The following is a 25,856-nucleotide window of genomic DNA, read 5'->3' on the forward strand; positions in this document are numbered from 1 at the left end:
GTTTCCTTGCTCCGTATCACCAGCCTTGTCGTTACCCTCCTGCTTGGTCCAATTCTGCATATGACGTTTAAAATCACAGCATTAATAGTCCTAGTAATACTCCTAATTCAAAGATTATACGTACCACTTCATGTATTTCTAAGTAACATTTTAAATCAACTAAAGATTCTTGTACAATGGTGAGGCCGACCACACGTTCAACTCTAACCCACAAATGCTCCTCCAATGGTACAGAATAGAAAAAAGAGAACATTCCACTACTGTCGTGTCCTCCTTAATGCTTTTCGACCTCGTTCTCTTTCCGGACCACGAAAGACACAAAACATGGTACAAAGGTCAGAAATTCCACCACATAACCCCCCTTCCAGGGTTTTAGAACCCTGGACCATACAGATTTCTGACCTAGGCCACTTCCTTAAAAAATCTCTACTGCAGATAGAGGCGGGAAAAAAATGTTTAATATAACTTACCAACAACTTTCATTTCATTTCATTTTTTATTTGGTTAAAAAAAACATCTCCATTCTTGGTCTTTTATTCAAAAACCTCAATGTTTTGTTTTTTCCTCCAGTTTGAAAAACCAAATAGTAATAAGTTGAAAATAGCAGACAGGAAGTAGAGTTTCAACAAATGATGTTCCCAAAACAGACAGATGTAAAACTGAGGAAAGTGTGTAATTAACATGTAATTAACAGGAAGTGGAAATAGGAAACTGTCGCTCACACACCAACATTATTATATTTTATTATTTAGATGCAATATTATTATTTTATTTATTCTTGCTCATAATGTTAGATGATGATGTCCCGAGTCCTGACCAGGGTGTCCTGGGTCTGGTCCTGGTCCTGGGTGTGTCCAGGTCAGAGGGCAGGGTGACATCGGTTGAGGAAGAGTTGCTCCACCACAGAGGAGTCAGCCAAGGTGGAGATGTCGCCCAGGTCTTTGTCGCCACGTGCAATCTTGCGTAGCACGCGCCGCATGATCTTGCCTGAGGGGGCGCCAGAGCGTCACTGCCTGGTCAGAGAGTCAAGGTCCAAGCAGTCCTACCTGATCTGGTCTTGGGGAGTCCTGGCGCGTCCTGGATGTAGTCTGGTGTGGCGATGGCGCCGATCTTCTCCCTCACTGCGGACATGTTGACTTGGTCACATGACCATCTTACTACTTGACAGGTAAATGTCAGCACCTTGTTTCCTGGTCACATGACCAACTTACTACTTGACAGGTAAATGTCAGCTCCTCGTTTCCTGGTCACATGACCATCTTACTACCTGACAGGTAAATGTTAGCACCTTGTTTACTGGTCACATGACCATCTTACTACTTGACAGGTAAATGTCAGCTCCTCGTTTCCTGGTCACATGACCATCTTACTACTTGACAGGTAAATGTCAGCACCTTGTTTACTGGTCACATGACCATCTTACTACCTGACAGGTAAATGTTAGCACCTTGTTTACTGGTCACATGACCATCTTACTACTTGACAGGTAAATGTCAGCTCCTCGTTTCCTGGTCACATGACCATCTTACTACTTGACAGGTAAATGTCAGCTCCTCGTTTCCTGGTCACATGACCATCTTACTACTTGACAGGTAAATGTTAGCACCTCGTTTACTGGTCACATGACCATCTTACTACCTGACAGGTAAATGTTAGCACCTTGTTTACTGGTCACATGACCATCTTACTACTTGACAGGTAAATGTCAGCTCCTCGTTTCCTGGTCACATGACCATCTTACTACTTGACAGGTAAATGTCAGCTCCTCGTTTCCTGGTCACATGACCATCTTACTACTTGACAGGTAAATGTTAGCACCTCGTTTACTGGTCACATGACCATCTTACTACTTGACAGGTAAATGTCAGCACCTTGTTTCCTGAGCTGTGCCTCCAGCGTGCGGTTGAAGGTGCGTCCAACACCTAGCGTGACGAAGCAGTACAGACTCTCTCCCTTCACGGGGTGTGGCCGGCCCACCACCGCCGCCTCCGCCACCGCCTCGTGCTCCACCAGCGCCGACTCCACCTCCGCCGTGCTCAGCAGGTGACCTGCACCGCGGGAACACACGGGTGAAGAGGAATGGTCAGTTCCTGGGTCAAACTGTGGCCCTCAATAAAGCTTCAGTGACCATTTGTCATATTCATTATTATGAATATTTATCAACCATTTGACATCAATATGAATATTTATCAACCATTTGACATTATGAATATTTATAATTAATTTGACATTATGAATATATATCAATTATATGACATTAAGAAAATGTATCATTAATTTGACATTATTATGAATATTTATCAATCATATGACATTATTATGAATATTTATAAATCATTAGACATCATATACGGGGACGGCGTGGCGAAGTTGGGAGAGTGGCCGTGCCAGCAATCTGAGGGTTACTGGTTCAATCCCCACCTTCTACCATCCTCGTCACGTCCGTTGTGTCCTTGAGCAAGACACTTCACCCTTGCTCCTGATGGCTGCTGGTTAGCGCCTTGCATGGCAGCTCCCGCCATCAGTGCGTGAATGTGTGTGTGTGAATGGGTGAATGTGGAAATAGTGTCAAAGCGCTTTGAGTTCCTTAAAAAGAAGGTAGAAAAGCGCTATACAAGTATCACCCATTTACCATTTATGAATATTTATCAATCATACAACATTATTATGAATATTTATCAATCATTTGACATTATTATGAAAATGTATCAATCATTTGACATGAATATTTATCAATCATTTGAAATCATTATGAATATTTATCAACCATTTAATATTATGAATATTTATCAATCATTTAACATCATTATGAATATTTATCAATCATACGACATCATTATAAATATTTATCAATCATATGACATTAATAAGATTTGTTATTAATTTGACATTATTATGAATATTTATCAACCATTTGACAACATTATGAATATTTATCAATCATTAGACATCATTATGAATATTTATCAATCATTAGACATTAGATTACTTGGCCGAGACGCCGAGATGAGCGGTCGCACCCTCTTTCGCTCCCGATCGGGAATCCAAACAACTGCTCGGATTATCCCACACTTCCTCCTTTTTCTACTGTGGATTACGGATTTATATTTTAAACCTCCTCGGATACTCTACCCTCTTGAAAATGAGAGTCGAGAACGCGAAATGGACATACACAGTGACTTTTATCTCCACGACAATATATCGGCGAAGCACCTTGGCTTCGGAGCTAACGTGTTAGCATCGTGCTTGTCTGCACATCGAGGCAGAAGAAACATGCCCCTGACTGGAAGGATAGACAGAAAGTCAATAATACTACTATTACTTCTACTATCAGGAGACACTGAACTCAACCCTGGACCTGCAACAACACGGTTAATGTTGTCCCGACTGGCGAAGACTAGCAATGCTACTGCTAGCGTCGCCATCGAAGCTAACTCGGCTACCGGCTCGTCTCAGCTCAAGCTCACCTGTGCTCCTGCGGTCGGCGGCTCGGCGGAGGACTTCGCCCCGTTCATCGACACGGTCGGAGGCTCGGCGGCGGCGGTGGAGGACGACCCAGTCATCAGAGAAGGCAGCGACTCAGCGGCGGTGAACGACGCGGCGGCTGCGGTGGACGGCGACCCAGACATCGGTGATTGCGGGGAACTGCACGAGATGGCGGGGGTCCACGCGACCTCTCCCCGGTCCCGGACGGCCGAGGACGCGCCATACACAGGATTTAGAGGCGCCTTTACACAAACATTTTCGTTATTCTCTTTCTCTTTGTCTTCAAAAAAGCCCGCCAAAAGGAAACCCAACCCATCCCCCAGCAACCCTACCTGGCCTCCTCCTCCCTCTCCCTCCCCTCCCCCTTTCTCTCCCTCCCCCTTCACCTGGAGGACGATCAATATGCCTCTCTCTCCTCTCTCTCCTTGCTCTTCAACTGCAACAGCAATAATAACCAACAATTTTTCTGGTCAGTACCACAACACAGCGGACTCCGATGCTCTTTTTGGTTCCAGTGGACTACACATCATCCACCTTAATGTGAACAGCCTCTCTGGAGCCAAACTCGACCAAATCAGAGAAATGTTCCTCAACACGAAGGTAAAAATCTTGTGTTTCTCTGAAACCAAATTTGATCAAAGTATTTCTGATTCAGAGATAGAAATACAAAACTTTTCGGTTATCAGAAAGGATAGGAATAAACACGGTGGGGGCGTTTGTATGTATATTCACCAAGATATTAAATACATAACTCGCACTGATCTTAACCACAATAACCTGGAATCTGTGTGGGCGGAAATCAAATTTAAAAATGCTAAGCCGGTACTAATAGGGACTGTTTATAGACCCCCTAATCAGAGTGATTTCTATGGGGCTTTGGAAGAATGCTTGGCGGGGACAGACAACATGGAGAAAATTATAACTGGGGATCTGAACACAGATATTCAACGCAAAGATGCGCCTGTCTTCAGATCCTTCAGCAAGTTTTGTAATCTCCACGGTCTTTCCCAGCTAATAGCGCTACCCACAAGGGTGTGTGATTCCACCCAATCAACCATAGATCTCATTCTCACTTCAGACCGGCCTAAAATAAAAAATAGTGGGGTCATGATCTGTGGTCTTAGCGACCACTATCTAACCTTCTGCACCCGTAAAATAGCTAAACCTAAAGCCAATGGCCACATAACAGCCCAATCCAGATCACTCAAAAAATACTCCAATGACAATTTCAATTTAAAATTAGATGAGTGGGACTGGTCCCCTGTGCTCGCGAGCAACCAGGTCGATGTCGCTTGGGATCGCTTCAAAACGGCGTTCCTAAAGATACTAAATGACATGGCTCCCGTGAAAACAGTCAGGATCAAAGCCCGCTCGGAACCATGGATGAATCCGGACCTATTAGCTGCCATAAAAGACAGAGACAGGAAATACTCTGAATACCAAAAATGTAAAACAGAAGTAGATAAACAACCCAATAATATCAACCTCAAATTACTCCTTTCAACTCTCAAAAAGCAATGCAATAAATTAAGAAATAAGTCAACCAACCTGACTAAATCCTTAAAAAAAAATTACATTAACGACAAAATAGAGGAAAACACGAATAAGCCACGTGAGCTCTGGAAAATTCTCAACAACCAGCTTCCTGGTTGCAGCCAGAAACTTAAAACAAGACTCACCAACATCAGCATCAAGGAGGGTGACTCCCTCATTACAGACAAAATGGAGGTAGCTAGCAGACTTAACGCCTTTTTCACCAGCATAGCTGCAACTCTTGTCAACAAGCTGTCCCACCACTCTGGTCGCTTTGGTGTAGAACACATTAAAGCCTTCTACAGAAAGCTAGGAGTATCCAACAATGATTTCAAATTAGAAATGGTCACAGCTGATGAGGTGTTTAAAAAATTGAGCGCTCTCCACCCTAACAAGGCCACCGGTCTTGATAATATTCCCTCCAGATTCCTCAGGGACTCTGCCTCCATCATTGCCCCGATCATCACGCACATAATAAACCTATCAATTACACAAGGCCAAGTACCAAAAGATTTTAAGATAGCAAGAGTAACTCCCCTCTTTAAAAAAGGAAGCAAATTGGAACCTGGCAACTACCGACCTGTTTCTATTCTCAGCTCCATTTCGAAAGTAATGGAGAAAATAGTTTATGAACAGGTCGATAGTTACCTTGCCACTAATAAACTCATGTACAAATTCCAATCCGGCTTCAGAACTAACCACTCCACTGACACATGCCTTCTCTATCTGACCGACCACATCAAACATGAGGTGGACGCGGGCAAATACTGCGGCATGGTCATGCTGGACCTTCAGAAGGCCTTTGACACCGTTAACCACGCTATACTGTTGGATAAGCTCAGAGCAATCGGATTTAACAAAACCTCTTGGAGCTGGATGCAGTCTTACTTGGAGGGGAGGGAGCAGGTGGTAGAGGTGAACGGCACCGTGTCCCCCCCCCTCTCGGTGAACTGTGGAGTCCCCCAAGGCAGTATATTGGGACCTTTACTGTTCCTAATATACATAAACGACATGTCATCGGCATGTGACTGTGAATTGTTTTTGTTTGCGGATGACTCTGCCCTGCTGGTATCCGGCAAGGACAAGTCACAGGTGGAGAAAATCCTCAGTGCTGAGCTCTGTAGAATTTGCACCTGGCTCGCTGACAACAAGCTATCCATCCACTTGGGTAAAACAGAATCCATCCTGTTTGGGTCCCACATCAAACTTAAGAGAGTCAATCACTTCACCATAAAAGTAGGTGACAGTGTCATCACCAGGAAAGATGAGGTCACCTACCTAGGTTCCATTCTAGAGGCTAACCTTTCCTGTGATAAAATGGCAACCAAGGTAATCAAAAAGGTTAACCAACGAACGAGATTTCTCTACAGAATTTCCTCTCTGGTCAACAAAAGCACCTTGAGGATTCTGGCGGGAACTCTCGTTCAACCCTTTTTCGATTACGCATGCACCTCCTGGTACCCTAGCACCTCCAAAACCCTCAAATCTAAACTCCAAACATCTCAGAACAAGCTAGTCAGGTTACTTCTAGACCTCCACCCCAGATCCCACCTCACTCCTACCCACTTCTCTAAAGTGAGCTGGCTCAAGGTGGAGGACAGAGTTAAACAACTTGCACTGAGCCTAGTCTATAAAATCCGCTACACCTCCCTGATACCGAAGTACATGTCAAACTACTTCCTTAACGTAAATGACCGCCATAACCACAACACCAGGGGGTGCTCCACTAACCACGTTAAACCCAGATTCCGAACTAACAAAGGTCTTAACTCATTCTCTTTCTATGCCACATCAATGTGGAATGCGCTCCCAACAGGTATAAAAGAAAGGGCATCTCTATCCTCCTTCAAAACCGCTATAAAAGTTCACCTCCAGGCAGCTACAACCCTAAACTAACACCCTCCCCGGATTGCTAATAATCAAATGTAAACAATCAAATGCAGATTCTTTTTCTTATGCCTTCTGATCTCTCTCTCTCTCTCTCTCTCTCTCTCTCTCTCTCTCTCTATGTCCACTACTTGATGTCCATACCCCCCCCCCCCACCCCACCCCCCCTCCACACTCCTGATTGTAAATAATGTAAATAATTCAATGTGATTATCTTGTGTGATGACTGTATTATGATGATAGTATATATGATAGTATATATCTGTATCATGAATCAATTTAAGTGGACCCCGACTTAAACAAGTTGAAAAACTTATTCGGGTGTTACCATTTAGTGGTCAATTGTACGGAATATGTACTTCACTGTGCAACCTACTAATAAAAGTCTCAATCAATCAATCAATCAAAATTACGAATATTTATCAATCATACAACATTATTATGAATATTTATCAATCATTTCATATTATTATGAATATTTATTAATCATTTGACATTATGAATATTTATCAATCATTTGACATCATTATGAATATTTATCAATCATTTGAAATCATTATGAATATATATCAATCATTTGAAATCATTATGAATATTTATCAATCATTTGACATTATTATGAATATTTATCAATCATTTGACATCAATATGAATATTTATCAATCTTTTGAAATCATTATGAATATGTATCAATCATTTGACATTATGAATATTTATCAATCATTTGACATTAATATTTATCAATCATTTGACATTGTTATGAATATTTATCAATCATTTGCTATCATTATGAATATTTATCAACCATTTGACATCATTATGAATATTTATCAATCATTTGATATCATTATGAATATTTATCAACCATTTGACATAATTATGAATATGTATCAATCATTTGACATCATTATGAATATTTATCAATCATTTGACATCATTATGAATATTTATTAACCATTTGACATCATTATGAATATTTATCAATCATTTGACATCATTATGAATATTTATCAATCATTTGACATCATTATGAATATCTATTAACCATTTGACATTATTATGAATATTTATCAATCATTTGACATTATGAATATTTATCAATCATACAACATCATTATGAATATTTATCAATCATACGAAATTATGAATATATAGAAATCATTATGAATATTTATAATTAATTTGACATAATTATGAATATGTATCAATCATACAAAATTATTATGAATATTTATCAATCATACAAAATTATTATGAATATTTATCAATCATTTGACTCACTATAGCACCTTACTAAGGACTCAAAGATAGGGGGAAAAAAATTCAAATATGACACTTCTTTTGTAATGTATGAATATTATGAGAATATCAATACAATCACACAATTATTTACTCAATATAACAAATAGATATTTTCCTACTACAAAAAATCTATTATATTTTTATGTTATTGTATCACACACTTAGAAAAAAATATTGCATTTTTAATATAATTAAATTATCAATATTTTATTTTTTATTCATGTAAGTATATTTTACTGTATTACATAATTACAAACAAATCGAAATATAAAATACATACCAATTATTTTCCTCATATTTGTTTTTACATAATGTACATGTATAATTTCTATACTTCACTGTAGTACTACTGTACTGCAATACGCAATTACACATTTTTTAAATATTGTTTATATACATAAAACATCTCATATTTATTCTACCATTTTTATATTGCTATTGTTTTGTATATTAGGTGTATATATTACTGTAATTACAAATTTAAAACTTTTTTTGTTCATATACATAATATCTCATATTTATTCTACTGTTTTTATATTGTTTTGTATATTAGGTGAATATATTACTGTAATTAGATTTTTTTTTTTTAATAGTTTCTATACAAAAAATATCTAATATTTATTCTACGGTTATTGTTATGTATATTAGGTGTACATATTAGGTGTATATTAGGTGTACATATTACGTGTATATAGGTGTATATTAGGTGTATATTAGGTGCATATTAGGTGTACATATTACTGTATTACGCAATTAGAAAAAAATACAGATTTTTTTTTACTTACATATTACATAAAAGAAAAAGATGTCAATATTTCATTTTTAATGTATTACTTGTTATAAGTATATATAAAAACATTGAAGTTTGAAACACAATACAAAATACATGCCAGTCATTTTTTTCATATTAATGTATTTTTTTACTTTACTTTTTTACTTTATTTACTTTACTGCAGTACGTACTTTAAATACTTTAAATTGTTTGTATACGTAAAATATCAAATGTTTATTTTATTGTTTTTATATTGTTATTGGTATGTATATTAGTTGTATGTATTACACAATTAGAAATATGCACAATATGAAAATAAATATTTTTAACGTACTATTTTTGATACAATGATTTGTACAACGAACAAAGTAATCATTGATTTATTAGAATGTAAATAAATAAATATATAAATAAATAAATCATCAATAGTTTTGTATTCAGTTTATTTTTTGTATAATTTTATAAATTGTGTAAATTATACTGTATCCTACAAATGTTGACATTTTACTCACAATAAAAAAAAATAATATATTTATTTATATTTAGGAGGGGGTGGGGGGTTACCCACATATGCGGTCCTCTCCAAGGTTTCTCATAGTCATTCACATTGACGTCCCACTGGGGTGAGTTTTTCCTTGCCCGTATGTGGGCTCTGTACCGAGGATGTGGTTGTGGCTTGTGCAGCCCTTTGAGACACTTGTGATTTAGGGCTATATAAATAAACATTGATTGATTGATTGATTAAATTGAATATAAGTTGAAAAGGTTTAGTTGTTATTTAGCATTTCCAGCAGGTGACAAGTTCACAGGTGTGTAGCAGCCGCTCTCTCTCACCTGAGACGTTGAGCATGTCGTCGATCCTCCCAGTGATCCAGTAATATCCGTCCTTGTCCCTGCGGCAGCCTGCAGAATGACAACAAAGTCAGCATTATGATGCTTGAAGAGCTGGGGGCGTGTCCTCTGAGAGCTGGGGGCGTGTCCTCTCACCATCTCCGGTCACGTAGTAACCCGGGAACTTCTTGAAGTAGGTGCTCTGGAACCTTCCGTGGTTCCCGTACACCGTCCTCATCACGCCGGGCCACGGCTGCTTGAACACCTGTTTTGGAGAGGAGGGCAAAGGTCAAGGTGTGTCGCTGGGCTGCAGAGAAGCACTTCCTGTCGAGGCCTCTGACCAGGTAACCTTCGCTCGGACCCTCCAGCTCCTCGCCAGACTCGTTCAGGATGGCGGGCACCACCCCGAAGAATGGAAACGTCTGGAAACGGACAAAAAGATGTCAGGGCGGTAAAGTTGTAACAAGAACCTAGTAACAGCAATGTAACTAATATAGTGACGTAGTAACAGCAACCCAGTAACAGTAATGTAACTATAATATAGTGACAAAGTAACAGTAATGTAACTAACATATAGTGATATAGTAACAGTAATGTAAATATAATATAGTGACGTAGTAACAGCAACCCAGTAACAGTAATGTAACTATAATATAGTGACAAAGTAACAGTAATGTAACTAACATATAGTGATATAGTAACAGTAATGTAAATATAATATAGTGACCCAGTAACAGTAATGTAACTATAATATAGTGACAAAGTAACAGTAATGTAACTATAATATAGTGACATAGTAACAGCAATGTAACTAATATAGTGACGTAGTAACAGCAATGTAACTATAATATAGTGACATAGTAACAGTAATGTAACTAATATAGTGACATAGTAACAGCAATGTAACTAATATAGTGACGTAGTAACAGCAATGTAACTAATATAGTGACGTAGTAACAGCAATGTAACTAATATAGTCACATAGTAACAGCAATGTAACTAATATAGTGGCGTAGTAACAGCAATGTAACTAATATAGTGGCGTAGTAACAGCAATGTAACTAATATAGTGGCGTAGTAACAGCAACCCAGTAAGAGTAATGTAACTAAAATATAGTGACCAAGTAACAGTAATGTAACTATAATGTAGTGACAAAGTAACAGTAATGTAACTATAATATAGTGATATAGTAACAGTAATGTAACTATAATATTGTGATATAGTAACAGTAATGTAACTATAATATAGTGCAAAGTAACAGTAATGTAACTATAATATAGTGACATAGTAACAGTAATGTAACTATAATATAGTGACGTAGTAACAGTAATATAACTAATATAGTGACAAAGTAACAGTAATGTAACTATAATATACTGACATAGTAACAGCAATGTAATTAATATAGTGACGTAGTAACAGTAATGTAACTATAATATAGTGACAAAGTAACAGTAATGTAACTATAATATTGTGATATAGTAACAGTAATGTAACTATAATATAGTGCAAAGTAACAGTAATGTAACTATAATATAGTGACATAGTAACAGCAATGTAACTATAATATAGTGATATAGTAACAGTAATGTAACTATAATATTGTGATATAGTAACAGTAATGTAACTATAATATAGTGACGTAGTAACAGTAATGTAACTAATATAGTGACAAAGTAACAGTAATGTAACTATAATATACTGACATAGTAACAGCAATGTAATTAATATAGTGACGTAGTAACAGTAATGTAACTATAATATACTGACATAGTAACAGCAATGTAATTAATATAGTGACGTAGTAACAGTAATGTAACTCTAATATACTGACATCAATCAATCAATCAATCAATGTTTATTTATATAGCCCTAAATCACAAGTGTCTCAAAGGGCTGCACAAGCCACAACCACATCCTCGGTACAGATACGGTACGGTTTTGTAACAGTGATGTAGTACCAGCGACGTAGTAACAGTGATGTAGTACCAGCGACGTAGTACCAGCGATGTAGTACCAGCGACGTAGCAACAGCGACGTAGTACCAGCGACGTAGTAACAGTGATGTAGTACCAGCGACGTAGTACCAGTGATGTAGTACCAGCGACGTAGTACCAGCGACGTAGTACCAGCGACGTAGTACCAGTGATGTAGTAACAGCGACGTAGTAACAGTGACGTAGTACCAGCGACGTAGTACCAGCGACGTAGCAACAGCGACGTAGCAACAGCGACGTAGCAACAGCGACGTAGTACCAGCGACGTAGTAACAGTGATGTAGTACCAGCGACGTAGTACCAGTGATGTAGTACCAGCGACGTAGTAACAGTGATGTAGTACCAGCGACGTAGTACCAGCGACGTAGTACCAGTGATGTAGTAACAGCGACGTAGTAACAGTGATGTAGTACCAGCGACGTAGTACCAGCGACGTAGTACCAGCGACGTAGTACCAGTGATGTAGTAACAGCGACGTAGTACCAGTGATGTAGTACCAGCGACGTAGTAACAATGATGTAGTACCAGCGACGTAGTAACAGTGATGTAACGTGAAGTGACTAGTACCCCCACATGTATCCTGATTTCTAGAGTGCTTAACTTGTGTTTACAAAGTTAGGCAAGGTGTTCAAACATAAAGTGTGACCCTGGAACAGATGAAGACTCACAGCAGAGCCTGGCTTCATGGGTGTGGCTGCAGGCAGAGGAGTCAGCACATGTCCACCCTGGAGGACAAAAAAGGGGAGTACAACATGTGTGTAGCAGGTGACTAAAGGAGTAGTACAACATGAGTACGGGTGACTAAAGGAGTAGTACAACATGAGTACAGGTGACTAAAGGAGTAGTACAACATGTGTGTAGCAGGTGACTAAAGGAGTAGTACAACATGAGTACAGGTGACTAAAGGAGTAGTACAACATGTGTGTAGCAGGTGACTAAAGGAGTAGTACAACATGAGTACAGGTGACTAAAGGAGTAGTACAACATGAGTACAGGTGACTAAAGGAGTAGTACAACATGAGTACAGGTGACTAAAGGAGTAGTACAACATGAGTACAGGTGACTAAAGGAGTAGTACAACATGAGTACAGGTGACTAAAGGAGTAGTACAACATGAGTACGGGTGACTAAAGGAGTAGTACAACATGAATAGAAGATGTGACTCACAGTCTCAGTCTGCCAGAAGGTGTCTACAATGGGACACCTGCTGTCTCCCACCACAGAGAAGTACCAGTGCCAGGCCTCAGGGTTGATGGGCTCTCCCACAGTGCCCAGAACCTTCAGAGAGTCACGCTTGTACCTGCACACAGCCACACAGCCACACAGCCACACAGCCACACAACCACACAGCCACACAGCCACACAGCCACACAGCCACAGAGCCACACAACCACACAGCCACACAGCCACACAGCCACACAGCCACACAGCCACACAGCCACACAGCCACACAGCCACACAGCCACACAGCCACAGAGCCACACAGCCACACAGCCACACAGCCACACAGCCACACAGCCACACAGCCACACAGCCACACAGGTGAGTGCTGGGAAGAGGCTAGTACCTGCACACAGCCACACAGGTGAGTGCTGGGAGGAAAAGAGAAAGAGTGAGCACTCACTTCTGCACCGGCTCATTGCCGTACTTCATCAGCAGTCTGATGGCGGTGGGTGCGGTGTAGAACTTGCTGACACGGTACTTGTCCACTATCTGCCACATGCGACTCACGTCAGGGTAGGTGGGAAGACCCTCGAACTGGAACACATGTTTGTTTACTTTTAACACACGTTTGTTTACTTTTAACACAAGTTTGTTTACTTTTAACACACGTTTGTTTACTTTTAACACACGTTTGTTTACTTTTAATACAAGTTTGTTTACTTTTAATACAAGTTTGTTTACTTTTAACACACGTTTGTTTACTTTTAACACACGTTTGTTTACTTTTAACACAAGTTTGTTTACTTTTAACAGACATGTTTGTTTACTTTTAACACACGTTTGTTTACTTTTAACACAAGTTTGTTTACTTTTAACATGTTTGTTTACTTTTAACACACGTTTGTTTACTTTTAACACACGTTTGTTTACTTTTAACACACACATTTGTTTACTTTTAACACATGTGTTTACTTTTAACACACATGTTTGTTTCCTTTTAACACACCTTTGTTTACTTTTAACACGTTTGTTTGTTTACTTTTAACACACGTTTGTTTACTTTTAACACACATGTTTGTTTACTTTTAACACACGTTTGTTTACTTTTAACACACGTTTGTTTACTTTTAACACACGTTTGTTTACTTTTAACACACGTTTGTTTACTTTTAACACACGTTTGTTTACTTTTAACACACACGTTTGTTTACTTTTAACACACACGTTTGTTTACTTTTAACACACACATTTGTTTACTTTTAACACACCTTTGTTTACTTTTAACATGTTTGTTTGTTTACTTTTAACACACGTTTGTTTACTTTTAACACACATGTTTGTTTACTTTTAACACACATGTTTGTTTACTTTTAACACACAATTGTTTACTTTTAACACACATGTTTGTTTACTTTTAATACAAGTTTGTTTACTTTTAACACACGTTTGTTTACTTTTAACACACGTTTGTTTACTTTTAACACACATGTTTGTTTGTTTACTTTTAACACACATGTTTGTTTGTTTACTTTTAACACACATGTATGTTTGTTTACTTTTAACACACGTTTGTTTACTTTTAACACACGTTTGTTTGTTTACTTTTAACACCTTTTTTTACTTTTAACACACAAGTTTGTTTGTTTACTTTTAACACACATGTTTGTTTGTTTACTTTTAACACACATGTTTGTTTGTTTACTTTTAACACACATGTTTGTTTGTTTACTTTTAACACACATGTTTGTTTGTTTATTTTTAACACATATTTGTTTACTTTTAACACACGTTTGTTTGTTTACTTTTAACACACCTTTGTTTACTTTTAACACACATGTTTGTTTGTTTACTTTTAACACACATGTTTGTTTGTTTACTTTTAACACACATGTATGTTTGTTTACTTTTAACACACGTTTGTTTACTTTTAACACACGTTTGTTTGTTTACTTTTAACACCTTTGTTTACTTTTAACACACAAGTTTGTTTGTTTACTTTTAACACACATGTTTGTTTGTTTACTTTTAACACACATGTTTGTTTGTTTACTTTTAACACACATGTTTGTTTGTTTACTTTTAACACACATGTTTGTTTGTTTATTTTTAACACATATTTGTTTACTTTTAACACACCTTTGTTTACTTTTAACACACATGTTTGTTTGTTTACTTTTAACACACATGTTTGTTTGTTTACTTTTAACACACGTGTTTGTTTAGTAGACTTTAACAACCTTCAGCTGTCTTTAGGTGAACAACCTTTAAGGACAAAACACCACAAGATTAACATGCTGTAAAAAAATCAATCAATTATCAATCCCATAATTTACAATGATTAATTAGGCTATCAAACTCTTAACCATTAAACAAGTGCAAGAAAATGGACTAATCTTTTCCCTTTAAGTTAAAACAGATTTTAAATCAATTGTCTCAACATAAATGCACCAAGATACATTCAACCCCAGAAACACAATAGATAAATGCAGCAGAAAACCCAATATGCAAATACATAAATACCTAACCAAAACCATTTTTAGATAAATATTTAAAATCTATATCCAATATAAATGTATTATTAATCTAGCAGCGAAACACTCAATCTTAAACGCTGTCTACTGGTAGACAAATGCCCCGTTTCCTTTGCCCTCACTAGCAGCCAATGATCCAGCACAGTTCAATCCAACACTTTAAATTGAGCCACTTCACCCTCCTGATGAAGCAAACTGCTCCAACATTTACCAAACTAAGCAAGGAATACACATCAAACCTTCCTTACCAAACGACAGTTTGTGTGCATTTATCCAGACTGAGCACGCTACATGCACACAACCTCCCCATCTCACCAGCGCAACAGGTGCGTCACACCCACAAAGGGAAATAAAGCACAATCTTACCAGGCTGTCCGTTCAGCTTTTGGCACAACTCTGGGTTATCTGCAAGGAACTAAACCTTTTGTCCACCGAGCACTACGGTGGCGTCTTTTGTACTCCTTTATATGACACAGCTGTCTAATTACCAAGCTCGCACACCAGCAGATGAGACAGCTGTTTGCCGCTACAAATACAACAATCTAAACATTAGGAGATTGCCTACAGCCGCAGCTGTTCATGCCAATGTCGCTAATTAGAGGCGCTTCTGTAGCCCACCCTTTAACCTTTTAGTTACAGGAAGTGTCGCAGAAGAGGAAGTTGACAATGTGCCGCTCACCAAGACGCTGGTGGCCCCGTTGGCCAGCGGGCCGTAGGTGATGTAGGAGTGTCCGGTGATCCAGCCGATGTCAGCCGTGCACCAGTAGACGTCGTCCGGCTGGTGGTCAAAGACCAGCTTGAAGGTGGCGGCGGTGTAGAGCATGTAGCCGCTGAGCGTGTGCAAGACCCCCTGCGGAGGACCACCGCAGCGGTTATCCGGCGGCGCCAAAGCCAGCGCTTCCCGCTCTTACTACCTTGGGTTTGCCTGTGGAGCCGCTGGTGTAGAGGATGAAGAGAGGCTCTTCCGACTCGCACCACTCGGGCTCACACTCGTCCGACGCCGCGGCGACCAGAGCGTGCCAACAGCGGTCCACTTCCGGGTTCCACGGCACCTGGCGTGGGCGAGGACTACAACGTCACACTTTGGGAAATACCTCTCAGAAAGGGAGAGGGGGAAATAAGCTGAAGGAAAGTCTAAGTAGTGACTTTAGGAAGAAGGTTAGTAGAGAAGAGAATCAACATGCAAGCAGAAGCTGCTCTGGGAGTTCCTCGGGGTTCTAAGCCACACTTCAGCTCTGGTGTGCTACAAAAACACTCGAGTCAGTACATATGAAGAAACACTCAAATGTTCAGTAAGAAACATCACAACACTACCTCTCTTTTCAGAAGACCCACTTTTACACCCCTCTTTTGCTATTAGGTCTGGGTTCTGCTACCGCCACGCAAACTAGTCCCTCTGCACATGTATCACATGTACTGTATCACATGTACTGTATCACATGTATCAAAAAGTATGTATATATGTATAAAAGTGTTTAGTCTTGATATTTTAGGAACAGATTGACATGACAATGAGTTTGAGTGTGACCTCTGAAAAGAGAGGTAAGTCTGGTTAGTGAGTCTACTGTTGATGTGAGGCCTCCTCAAGATGCGGTGCAAAGAAAAAGTGCAATCGGGACAATAAACTTTGCTGGAGAGAAACAAAGTTTGGTGAAAAGTGTGCTGAAAGACGAGGTAAACAAGAGAAAATAATATTAGTTTGACTAAAGTGACATTTTAAATTTGCCGCTAAACTTCCGGTTCGAAACGCCTCTGAGGATGACGTATGCGTGTGACGTAGCCCGGGGCAACAGAGGTATGCCTTCCCCATTGAATACAATACAAAAAAGCTCTGTTTTCATTTCATAATTCCACAGTATTCTGGACATCTGTGTTCGTGAATCTGTTGCAATTTTGTTCATTGCATTATGGAGAAAGAAGCTGAGCAAGCAAAGAAGAAAGTTGTCCTGTGCGAAACGGACGTATTTTTCGAACGAAGTCAGCAACAACAGTACACAGCCGGCGCGTCTTTGTTTACATTCCCGAAAGATGCAGTCAAGATGGAAGAACTCGGATAACAGAGACTCTAACCAGGAGGACTTTTGACTTCGATACACAGACGCCTGTAGAGAACTGGGACAACACAGACTCTTACCAGGATTACTTTGATTTGGATGACAAAGACGCAGACCATATTTTTGCTGAAAGGATTTAGTAGAGAAAATCGACGATAAAGTTCGCAACTTTTGCTCGCTGATAAAAAAAAATCCTTGCCTGTAGCGGAAGTAGCGTGACGTCACAGGAGCTAGTATTCCTCACAATTCCCCGTTGTTTACAATGGAGCGAGAGAGATTCGGACCGAGAAAGTGACGATTACCCCATTCATTTGAGCGAGGATGAAAGATTCGTAGATGAGGAACGTTACAGTGAAGGACTTGAGAGGCAGCGATGGACATATCTTTTTTCGCTCTGACCGTAACTTAGGTACAAGCTGGCTCATTGGATTCCACACTGTCCTTTTTCTATTGTGGATCACGGATTTGTATTTTAAACCACCTCGGATACTATATCCTCTTGAAAATGAGAGTCGAGAACGCGAAATGGACATTCAGTGCCTTTTATCTCCACGACAATACATCGGCGAAATGCTTTAGCTACGAGCTAACGTGATAGCATCGTGCTTTAACTGCATATAGAAACAAAAAAATAAACCCCTGACTGGAAGGATGGATAGAAAATCAACAATACTATTAAACCGTGGACATGTAAATACACGGTTAATGCTTTCCAGCCTGGCGAAGGTTAACAATGCTGTGCTAACGACGCCATTGAAGCTAACTTAGCAACGGGACCTCACAGAGCTATGCTAAAAACATTAGCTCTCCACCTACGCCAGCCAGCCCTCATCTACTCATCAACACCCGTGCTCACCTGCGTTCCAGCGATCGGCAGAAGGACGAAGGACTTCACCCGATGCGTTTGGCGGCCCGGAGACGTAGGAAGTCAAGGTGAGGTCGGCGGCTAGCGCGGCTAGCGCTCCAACAAAGTCCTCCTGGTTGTGTTGCTGTAGTCCGCTGCTAATACACCGATCCCACCTACAACTGTCTTCTTTGCAGCCTTCATTGTTCATTAAACAAATTGCAAAAGATGTCCAGAATACTGTGGAATTATGAAATGAAAACAGAGCTTTTTGTATAGGATTCTACGGGGTACCATAACTTCCGTTACTCGGACTTCGTCACGCGCATACGTCATCATACCGCGACGTTTCAGCCGGATATTTCCCGGGAAGTTTTAAATGTCACTTTATAAGTTAACCCGGCCGTATTGGCATGTGTTGCAATGTTAAGATTTCATCATTGATATATAAACTATCAGACTGCGTGGTCGCTAGTAGTGGCTTTCAGTAGGCCTTTAACTGCCTTGATTGACAATTAAGTCATCACCAAAAAGAAGAGTTCATGTTTTCACATGTCGTCGTAGAACACAGGATTTGTGAAAAAATGCTACTGCCGGGTAATAACAACTTACTTGGATTCATTTTCTTCTTTTTTAAATTGGGATGTATTTGTTTTGAACAGATTTAGACTTTCTACCCTTTAGCTGCATGTTTGTGTTCACCCTGCTGGTGTGGCAGAGCAAAAGCAGAGGAAGAGTCTCAGAGGTGAAAGTACCTGTGGGACAGGACGACTTTTCTTTACTCTGCTCGTCTCTTTGTCCTGCGGGGGAGGAAGCAGGCCACCGTCAATCAACTTCTTTTTACACTTGTATGACCGCTAACTAGCTTACTAAAAACACTGCCTCTACACAAAATAACGCTTTAAAGGCGGATGACCATATTTTTCGGACTATAAGGCGCACTTTAAATCCTTTCATTTGCTCAAAAATCCACAGTGCGCCTTATAGTCCAGTATGTATTCATTCTGGTTGTGCCTACCGACCTCCCAGCAATATTATTTGGTACATGGTGTAATGATAAGTGTGACCAGTAGATGGCAGTCACACATAAGTGATGTGTGTGGACTGCAAGCAAGTACAGATTAGCAAGTAAGCCCAAAACTTTGATGTTTCATTGAGAATATAGAACATTACACACGGCGCTCAAAAGTCTGTCAAAATGTTTTGGTAGGACATTGGTAAGCTATGAAGCCACACCACTGGATGGATTGTCGGCGCATTACGGCTACCATAGTCAGACGTACTGTGCTTCAACATACTGCTATCATCATTTGTCCCAAAGTAGTCTTTGTTGTCTCTCATGAAGTCTTGTTGTTGTTGTTGTTGAAGGAAAAGCAAACATTGTGATGAGTCTGTGAAATGAATACGCCTCCAATGCTTAAATATGACAAAAACATGTAAATATTACATGAATGTTACTACACGACACATATACTTACATCATGTATATATTACATGTTATTATGAATGTTACTACATGACATATATACTTACATCATGTATATAATACATGTTATTATGAATGTTACTACACAACATATATACTTACATCATGTATATATTACATGTTATTATGAATGTTACTACACAACATATACTGTATACTTACATCATGTATATATTACATGTTATTATGAATGTTACTACATGACATATATACTTACATCATGCATATATTACATGTTATTATGAATGTTACTACACGACATATATACTTACATCATGTATATATTACATGTTATTATAAATGTTACACCATGTATATAAAACCTTGATGGAGGATTTTGGATATTTTTTAAGTGCTTTATAGGCAGAATGGAGCAACTCTCAATACCTCCATTGTTAGCTGACTTTTGCTAGCGTTTATTTACGATTTAGAATGCAGGAAAACATGTGTGTTATTGGCTCACATAAGGATTGTGAATGACAAAAAAAAGTGCGGTTCCCCTTTAATAAAGCTTTTACGGCAACCACGGTTTGACCCAGGAACAGATTATTTCTAGAGGTTTCCGGCGCGAGGTTACCTGCAGGTCAGGGCAGGACCTTTTGGCAGGAGGACAGCTGAGAATAGTCTCTTGTGCTTCTTTGGATAAATGTTTCAACACAATGCACCTGTGGAGTGGGAAGCCCCTGGACACACACACACACACAGACACACACACACAGACACGGCTGTCATCACTTGGAGTCGTCTAGAGACCAACAACACGCTATATCATGCTGTCCATCACGTTTCTTTGTGTGTTCGTGATAAAAATACAACTCATTTTCACTAATTGTGTGTGTAGCACTTACTTGTCCCTGCACTTCTGCAGTGCTTCGTCGGCTAAGATCTTCAGGTTGATCAGCTTATCTCCTCGATAGAAGCCATCTGAAGGAGGACAGTAGTACCACAACTTGTACTGCCTGCTTTACACCACTTTTCTGAAGCAGTTCTCACTGGTAATACACTTTGCCACCACTGGGGGCAGTAACGACTCAAAACAGAAGACGTCTGAAACTGAAGTCATAGAGAAGTTTCTTAGGGTGCAAACAAATATGACTAAAGTGGTAAAGCTGTGTTTTAATTTGCGCTTGATTTTATTGACAGTGTAGTTAAGAAACATATTCATAACGCATTTAGTTTGTTTTTATCATGTAAGACTTTCGGCAAAAATGTAATCAGTTGTATCTTTTAACGACTTTCAGCGTGTAATCCATGCTTTTATTTCATCACATGTGGACCACTGCAACACTCCGAGTTGGAACAAACTCTCCATTGCAGTTTTTAACCTGCACTAAAAAACATGAGCACATTACCTTCACTCACATATGAAGTATTCATCTCACCTGCAGTGACCAGCAGGGAGCACTGAGAGTCCATGATCCTGTCACTCAGAGACTCGGCAGAGAACCCTGCAAACTGTCACACAGGCCTTCATCTTGGACTTCCTTCACCGGGCTCCTGCCTGACAAACTTACCACGATGGAGTGGACGGCTCCAATGCGAGCGCAGGCCAGCATGGCCACCACCAGCTCCACCACCATGGGCATGTAGATGGCCACGCGCTCGCCTTTCCTCACACCTGCGGCACACACCCACCCACGTGGTGAAGCGCTGGGGGTCAGTCGTCACAGTGTGTCAACTCAAAGTTACCCTGGGACTTCAGCACGTTGGCAAAGCGGCAGACGTCGTGCAGCAGCTCCCTGTACGTCACCGTCGACTCGTCGCCCGGCTCGTTGCCTTCCCTGTGAAGAGATGTCCAGTTCAAAACATTTGGTTGACGTTTCCTCACGAAGACCTCGGCTACCTGAGTGCAACAAGGAAGCACAAAGTTGAGCCACTCGTCACTTGGTGATGCAAGAAGGCACTTTTCTTCACGCCATTGTGAAAAAAAACGGGGCAAAGTTGAGAAAAGTTCTTCCCCTCACTGGGACAAAGTGGACTTTTATTTTGCAAGTCAGCTTAGCTCATTTTCTACTTTTCTACCTCAAAATCAGGGATTCTGTTACTTGGCGCCATCTTGGAAGGGTGCTCTTTTAATGTCTTTAATGTTTGAGGATTCTGATCCTGTTCTGTCTCCCTATAATGTTTGATCCTGTTCTGTCTCCCTGCAATTGTTGATCCTGTTCTGTCTCCCTGTAATGTTTGATCCTGTTCTGTCTCCCTGTAATGTTTGATGCTGTTCTGTCTCCCTGTAATGTTTGATCCTGTTCTGTCTCACTGTAATGTTTGATCCTGTTCTGTCTCCCTGTAATGTTTGATCCTGTTCTGTCTCCCTGTAATGTTTGATGCTGTTCTGTCTCCCTGTAATGTTTGATCCTGTTCTGTCTCACTGTAATGTTTGATCCTGTTCTGTCTCCCTGTAATGTTTGATGCTGTTCTGTCTCCCTGTAATGTTTGATGCTGTTCTGTCTCCCTGTAATGTTTGATCCTGTTCTGTCTCCCTGTAATGTTTGATGCTGTTCTGTCTCCCTGTAATGTTTGATGCTGTTCTGTCTCCCTGTAATGTTTGATCCTGTTCTGTCTCCCTGTAATGTTTGATGCTGTTCTGTCTCCCTGTAATGTTTGATCCTGTTCTGTCTCCCTATAATGTTTGATCCTGTTCTGTCTCCCTGTAATGTTTGATGCTGTTCTGTCTCCCTGTAATGTTTGATCCTGTTCTGTCTCACTGTAATGTTTGATCCTGTTCTGTCTCCCTGTAATGTTTGATCCTGTTCTGTCTCCCTGTAATGTTTGATGCTGTTCTGTCTCCCTGTAATGTTTGATCCTGTTCTGTCTCACTGTAATGTTTGATCCTGTTCTGTCTCCCTGTAATGTTTGATGCTGTTCTGTCTCCCTGTAATGTTTGATGCTGTTCTGTCTCCCTGTAATGTTTGATCCTGTTCTGTCTCCCTGTAATGTTTGATGCTGTTCTGTCTCCCTGTAATGTTTGATGCTGTTCTGTCTCCCTGTAATGTTTGATCCTGTTCTGTCTCCCTGTAATGTTTGATGCTGTTCTGTCTCCCTGTAATGTTTGATCCTGTTCTGTCTCCCTATAATGTTTGATCCTGTTCTGTCTCCCTGCAATTGTTGATCCTGTTCTGTCTCCCTGTAATGTTTGATCCTGTTCTGTCTCCCTGTAATGTTTGATGCTGTTCTGTCTCCCTGTAATGTTTGATCCTGTTCTGTCTCCCTGTAATGTTTGATCCTGTTCTGTCTCCCTGTAATGTTTGATCCTGTTCTGTCTCCCTGTAATGTTTGATCCTGTTCTGTCTCCCTGTAATGTTTGATGCTGTTCTGTCTCCCTGTAATGTTTGATCCTGTTCTGTCTCCCTATAATGTTTGATCCTGTTCTGTCTCCCTGCAATTGTTGATCCTGTTCTGTCTCCCTATAATGTTTGATCCTGTTCTGTCTCACTGTAATGTTTGATGCTGTTCTGTCTCTCCGTAATGTCTGATCCTGTTCTGTCTCCCCGTAATGTTTGATCCTGTTCTGTCTCCCTGTAATGTTTGATGCTGTTCTGTCTCCCTGTAATGTTTGATCCTGTTCTGTCTCCCTGTAATGTTTGATGCTGTTCTGTCTCCCTGTAATGTTTGATCCTGTTCTGTCTCACTGTAATGTTTGATCCTGTTCTGTCTCCCTGTAATGTTTGATCCTGTTCTGTCTCCCTGTAATGTTTGATGCTGTTCTGTCTCCCTGTAATGTTTGATGCTGTTCTGTCTCCCTGTAATGTTTGATCCTGTCCTGTCTCCCTGTAATGTTTGATGCTGTTCTGTCTCACTGTAATGTTTGATCCTGTTCTGTCTCCCTGTAATGTTTGATGCTGTTCTGTCTCACTGTAATGTTTGATCCTGTTCTGTCTCCCTGTAATGTTTGATGCTGTTCTGTCTCCCTGTAATGTTTGATCCTGTTCTGTCTCACTGTAATGTTTGATCCTGTTCTGTCTCACTGTAATGTTTGATCCTGTTCTGTCTCCCTGTAATGTTTGATGCTGTTCTGTCTCCCTGTAATGTTTGATGCTGTTCTGTCTCTCTGTAATGTTTGATCCTGTTCTGTCTTCCTGTAATGTTTGATGCTGTTCTGTCTCACTGTAATGTTTGATCCTGTTCTGTCTCCCTGTAATGTTTGATGCTGTTCTGTCTCCCTGTAATGTTTGATGCTGTTCTGTCTCCCTGTAATGTTTGATCCTGTTCTGTCTCCCTGCAATTGTTGATCCTGTTCTGTCTCCCCGTAATGTTTGATCTTGTTCTGTCTCCCTGTAATGTTTGATCCTGTTCTGTCTCACTGTAATGTTTGATGCTGTTCTGTCTCCCCGTAATGTCTGATCCTGTTCTGTCTCCCTGTAATGTTTGATCCTGTTCTGTCTCCCTGTAATGTTTGATGCTGTTCTGTCTCCCTGTAATGTTTGATCCTGTTCTGTCTCCCTGTAATGTTTGATGCTGTTCTGTCTCCCTGTAATGTTTGATCCTGTTCTGTCTCACTGTAATGATTTATCCTGTTCTGTCTCACTGTAATGTTTGATCCTGTTCTGTCTCCCTGTAATGTTTGATGCTGTTCTGTCTCCCTGTAATGTTTGATCCTGTTCTGTCTCCCTGTAATGTTTGATACTGTTCTGTCTCCCTGTAATGTTTGATACTGTTCTGTCTCCCTGTAATGTTTGATCCTGTTCTGTCCCCCTGTAATGTTTGTCTGCTCTTTATTGTGCTGAAAATGTTAATTTCTCCTCGAGGATTATTGAAGTATTTCTGATTCTGATGCCAACTGTTTCCATGTTAGCATGCTAATATTAGCATACTAAATGATTTCACTAATTTTGCAAGTATACACCTGAGAGTCATATTTTGTAACCTGATGCTACGTTGCTAGCATGCTAACTGTTGACATACTAACCCAGCCGTCTATTTTCTACCGCTTGTCCCCCCCGGGATCGAAGGGGCATGCTATGCTAAAGTTATCACACTAACTATTTAAGCTAAATGTTTAAGTACCGGTATACACCAAAGAGTTATATATTTTGTTACTTGACCCTATCTTTCAAGGCATGCCCATTATTAGCATGCTAAAGTTATCACGCTAACTATTTAAGCTAAATGTTTAAGTACCGGTATACACCAAAGAGTTGTATATTTAGTTACTTGACCCTAGCATACTCACTGTTTGTGTGCTATTATTGAGTTTGTTTGCTTGTCATCACAAACATTGTGCAGTAAACAAAGTATCAGTGGTGTAGTGTCCACACCTGTCTCCATCTAAACACAGCAGTGTACGGCGGGAAGCGAGGGAAAATGAGGTTAAAACAAGCGCTTGGCTCCGTTTACTCCGAGGGGAAATCTCCGCAGCAAAGTGGGTGTCGTTGGTCTGCCAGGATTATCAAGACAAACACTGCTAGTGCACATGCGCCTGACTTCCTGTTGCCCAAAACGCATTAACAAATGACAGTTTTTCGCTAATTAAAAAATGTAACGGTATTACTAACTATGGCAAATGATCATTATACGGTTTACTGTTACATCCCTCGTCCATTAACTAGTAACAAGTCAAGGATGGTCACCACATGTTTACTGTTACATCCCTCGTCCATTAACTAGTAACAAGTCAAGGGTGGTTTACTGTTACATCCCTCGTCCATTAATAGTAACAAGTCAAGGGTGGTCACCACATGTTTACTGTTACATCCCTCGTCCATTAACTAGTAACAAGTCAAGGGTGGTTTACTGTTACATCCCTCGTCCATTAATAGTAACAAGTCAAGGGTGGTCACCACATGTTTACTGTTACATCCCTCGTCCATTAACTAGTAACAAGTCAAGGGTGGTCACCACATGTTTACTGTTACATCCCTCGTCCATTAACTAATGACAAGTCAAGGGTGGTTTACTGTTACATCCCTTGTCCATTAACTAGTAACAAGTCAAGGGTGGTTTACTGTTACATCCCTTGTCCATTAACTAGT

The 25,856-nt window shown here is 40.0% G+C and overlaps 1 protein-coding gene across 1 annotated transcript in view; it reads right to left on the reverse strand.

The window, feature by feature from the left end:
- Nucleotides 1–488: 488 nt before the first annotated feature.
- acss2 (acyl-CoA synthetase short chain family member 2) overlaps nt 489–25,856 on the reverse strand; it is a 32,810-nt gene continuing 7,442 nt past the window's right edge. Inside the window, exons 3-19 of the mRNA XM_062052464.1 lie at nt 21,577–21,668; nt 21,402–21,505; nt 21,270–21,342; nt 20,736–20,811; nt 20,465–20,570; nt 19,157–19,201; nt 16,418–16,555; nt 16,183–16,353; nt 13,433–13,566; nt 12,976–13,108; nt 12,477–12,533; nt 10,153–10,233; nt 9,968–10,076; nt 9,815–9,883; nt 1,872–2,048; nt 1,047–1,121; nt 489–987 (exon numbers count right to left, since the gene is read on the reverse strand). Coding sequence (XP_061908448.1) covers nt 860–987; nt 1,047–1,121; nt 1,872–2,048; nt 9,815–9,883; nt 9,968–10,076; nt 10,153–10,233; nt 12,477–12,533; nt 12,976–13,108; nt 13,433–13,566; nt 16,183–16,353; nt 16,418–16,555; nt 19,157–19,201; nt 20,465–20,570; nt 20,736–20,811; nt 21,270–21,342; nt 21,402–21,505; nt 21,577–21,668 — 1,768 coding nt within the window. The 3' untranslated portion in view covers nt 489–859. The remainder of the gene's footprint in view (nt 988–1,046; nt 1,122–1,871; nt 2,049–9,814; nt 9,884–9,967; nt 10,077–10,152; nt 10,234–12,476; nt 12,534–12,975; nt 13,109–13,432; nt 13,567–16,182; nt 16,354–16,417; nt 16,556–19,156; nt 19,202–20,464; nt 20,571–20,735; nt 20,812–21,269; nt 21,343–21,401; nt 21,506–21,576; nt 21,669–25,856) is intronic.

This window comes from Entelurus aequoreus, linkage group LG07 (genome assembly GCF_033978785.1).
Source record: "Entelurus aequoreus isolate RoL-2023_Sb linkage group LG07, RoL_Eaeq_v1.1, whole genome shotgun sequence".
NCBI classification, from domain to species: domain Eukaryota; kingdom Metazoa; phylum Chordata; class Actinopteri; order Syngnathiformes; family Syngnathidae; genus Entelurus; species Entelurus aequoreus.